Consider the following 3,133-nt stretch of genomic DNA (forward strand, 5'->3'; position numbering starts at 1 on the left):
GGGGGGGGGGGGGGGCGGGCGCACACGCTCCCGGCGCTTTTTTTCCGTCCCCGTCGTTTGAGCGCCGGCGTCCGGGCCTGAACCGGGTCTGTTTTTCTCCGCCCCCCTCGCGCTTTTCACGATCTCAGTCATCGACCAGAATGGGCAGGCCGCCTGTCTCGGGGTCTTTGCCGGTGGCGTGCGCGCGCCCACGCACGCACACCGCATGCCGGACGGGGCCAAGCGCCCCTGATGACCGGCACATTCCCCGGCCGGCCGGGCTCGAAAGAAAAGGAGAGGTACGCTCCCCCCCGCCAGCGGGGAGAGGGCGCGGCCCCCTGCCGGCCGGGGGCGTGAGAATGGAGGCCGGGCCAGAGACGGGGGCGGGCCCCGGCCCAAAAAAGGTATTCCCATACCGGGACTCGAACCCGGGTCTCGTGGGTGAGAGCCACGTATCCTAACCACCTAGACTATATGGGAGGGGTGGCTTTACAGCCGCACGGGGCCTATTTATTTCCTTGCTCTTCATGCGCCCCCCCCCCCGGCTCTCGGACCTGCCGACATGCTCGCCCACCCTCTCTTTCTCAGGCACCCGAGGCGGGAGAGAGGGGCCCATCCACACCGATGTATAGGCCTGCGCAAGAGCACCACACAGACCAAGATCCTCCCCGGTGCCGGCGGTACGCATCCTCCCAAGGAGGGCCCCACCCCCCCCCCCCCCCCCCGCGAGACGCCCAGGAGAAGGCGGGAGCGCACAGGGACAACTCTTCCGTTTTCAACAAGGACAGGGCGGTGTATTGTGGTGGGGCATGGCTGTGCACGCTCGGCGCGCGCACAGCCAAGTACAAGCCACGCAGAGGGAGGGGGGAAGGGAGAAGGAGAAGGGAGGGGGAGAGGAGCAGAGTGGAGGGGGAACGGGGGGAATGGTGACATGGAAGAAGCCAGGCACACATCGCCACGAGGGGGAGATGAGCAGGGGGAGGAGAAGCACCTGCGCCCCAGCCCCAGCCCCCTACAAACAGGAGAGGGGAGAGGAAGGAGGCACGGCCCCCGCCCCCCCCCCCCCCCCCCATGATCGCCCCTGCACACACCTCCTCCTCTCGCCGCCGCCCCCTCCCCCTCTGGAGGGGAAAAGGGGACAGCCTCTCCTCAGCAGTCCACCTGCACCGGGCGGTATGCGCTGAAATAGTTGTTCGGAACCCAGCCAGAGCGCGTCGGATCGGTCGCCGAGCGGACAAACCACCACGACGACTGCTCCAGGACGCTGGTCGGCGAGTCCGGGCTCATGGGCGTGTCCGGGGCCCCGGACACCGAGGTCGGGTCCTCCGGGTCGAAGGACTCCGAGCGAGAAACCACCACGAACTTCTCCCCCATGGAGAAGGCCAGCTCATCCGGGTTCTCACACTCGGCCGGAGTCCGATCGAAGATGGCGAAGATCTCCTCGGCGGTCAGGAAGGAGTGGAGCTCGGTCTCAATGAGCTTGGCCGTATCCGGGCAGGAGGACAGCGTAAGCGGAGTGTCATCCTCGACATTGCGCGCCAGCAGGCTGGCCCCGGAGAGAATCAGCTGCCGGGCAACATCGAGGCTGCCACAGGACGCCGCGCCGTGCAGCGGGGTCCAGCCATCGACATCAAACTGCGCGGCAGAAGGGGCGGGGGGGGGGGGGAGAGGGAGAGAAAAAAAGAGATGGAGGATTCCGACCAAATGGAAGAGACGGCCGGGGTAAAGATGACAAACAGGGTGTTAGTGGAGCATCGAGAAGGAGACGCACACACCGCATGCCAAGGGCAGGAGGGTGGCAGAGCAGCAGCCCACGCTGAAGGACCACAGGCGCGCGCGCGCGCGCGCGGGCGCACGCTCCACGCGAAGGATGGCCACCCACACCGACCCGAGGGAGGGAACAAGGGGGGGGGAAGCAAGGAAGGAAGCCCCAACAGCCACGCACCACGTTCGGCCGAGCGCCCTTGCTCAGCAGGTATTCGGTGATGTCGACATAGCCATTGCAGGCCGCGCAGTGGAGCGGCGTCAAGCCTTCGTCATTGGACCGATCCACCACCGGGATATGGTCGTCCACCGGCCGGTAGCCGGTCGTCGAGCCGGGAGCCGGAACGCCAGTCGCAGGGGCGCCGGTGCGGCGCGGACCGGCCGCCCCCAGCGGCGGTGTCGAGTCCGACTCCACGCACTTCTTCACCAGATCCAGGTCCCCGTAGAAGGCCCCATCGAGGATGAGCACCGCCAGGTTGAAGCGCAGATCCCGACGAGGAGTGGACTTGGTGTTGGAAGGCTTGAGGATGGACTTGGGCGGCCGCTTGGGGCCGGGACCAGCAGCAGCAGCCGCCGCCGCCGCCGCCGCCGCCGCCGCCGCCGGGACACCCGCACCGGCATCGGCGCCGGACGCCGGGGCAACTACCCCCGGCGCGGGGGACACCGCCGTCGCCTCCGGGGTCGCCTGCTCGCGGACATTCGCCGGGATCAAGGTCGGCGACGGCTGTGCCGAAGGAGGCTTGCCGGGGCCGGGGCTGGCGCCGGGGCTGGACCCGGCCGCGGCGCTGCCACTGCCGGTGCCCGCTGCCGCCCCGGCGGGAGATCCCTTGGCCTGGGGAGGGGAGGGCGCCCGCAGGGCGGCCGCCAAATCGGCCACCAGCGGCGTCGAGGAGGCCGACCCGGCGGCGCTGCTGGGCGCCGGCCCGGCCGGGGTCTCACGCGCCTCGAGGCGGGCGCACCGCCTGGCCAGGCGCGCCACCTCCAGCTGGGATTTGGACAGCTCGGCGTTGGCCATCTCCAGGGCGGTCTCCGACTGGCTCAGAGCCTGGCGCGTGGTGCGAAGCTCCGTGTCCGAGTCGAGGGCCTGGCGCTCGGCCGCCCGCAGCGACGTCTCCAGGGTCTCGATCTGGCGCCGGAGCTCCGCGAGCTGGCTGTCAAACTGCCAGGAGGGGAAGGGCCACGTTCGGGCAGACCACACCGCGGCCAAGAGGGCGCCACATCCGAGCAGGACATTCGCCAGGAGCATGGTCAGTGGTAGCACATACCAATGGAAGGATGGGTCGGGGGTGTCACGCGGGAGAGGGGGAGGGGGGGAGGGGGAGAGATGGAGAGATGAAGAGATGGAGAGATGAAGAGATGGAGAGATGGAGAGATGGAGAGATGGAGAGAT

General features: G+C 68.9%; 1 protein-coding gene and 1 non-coding gene across 2 annotated transcripts in view; both read right to left on the reverse strand.

Annotated features, from left to right (window-relative positions):
• Nucleotides 1-386: 386 nt before the first annotated feature.
• Nucleotides 387-459, reverse strand: H696_04817. The gene has a single exon. It is a non-coding gene; the product is annotated as a tRNA-Glu (tRNA).
• Nucleotides 460-1,053: 594 nt separating this feature from the next.
• H696_04818 (hypothetical protein) overlaps nucleotides 1,054-3,133 on the reverse strand; it is a 4,940-nt gene continuing 2,860 nt past the window's right edge. Inside the window, exons 6-7 of the mRNA XM_009498682.1 lie at nucleotides 1,925-2,902; nucleotides 1,054-1,614 (exon numbers count right to left, since the gene is read on the reverse strand). Coding sequence (XP_009496957.1) covers nucleotides 1,129-1,614; nucleotides 1,925-2,902 — 1,464 coding nt within the window. The 3' untranslated portion in view covers nucleotides 1,054-1,128. The remainder of the gene's footprint in view (nucleotides 1,615-1,924; nucleotides 2,903-3,133) is intronic.

This window comes from Fonticula alba, assembly GCF_000388065.1.
Source record: "Fonticula alba strain ATCC 38817 unplaced genomic scaffold supercont2.8, whole genome shotgun sequence".
Classification (NCBI taxonomy): Eukaryota; order Rotosphaerida; family Fonticulaceae; genus Fonticula; species Fonticula alba.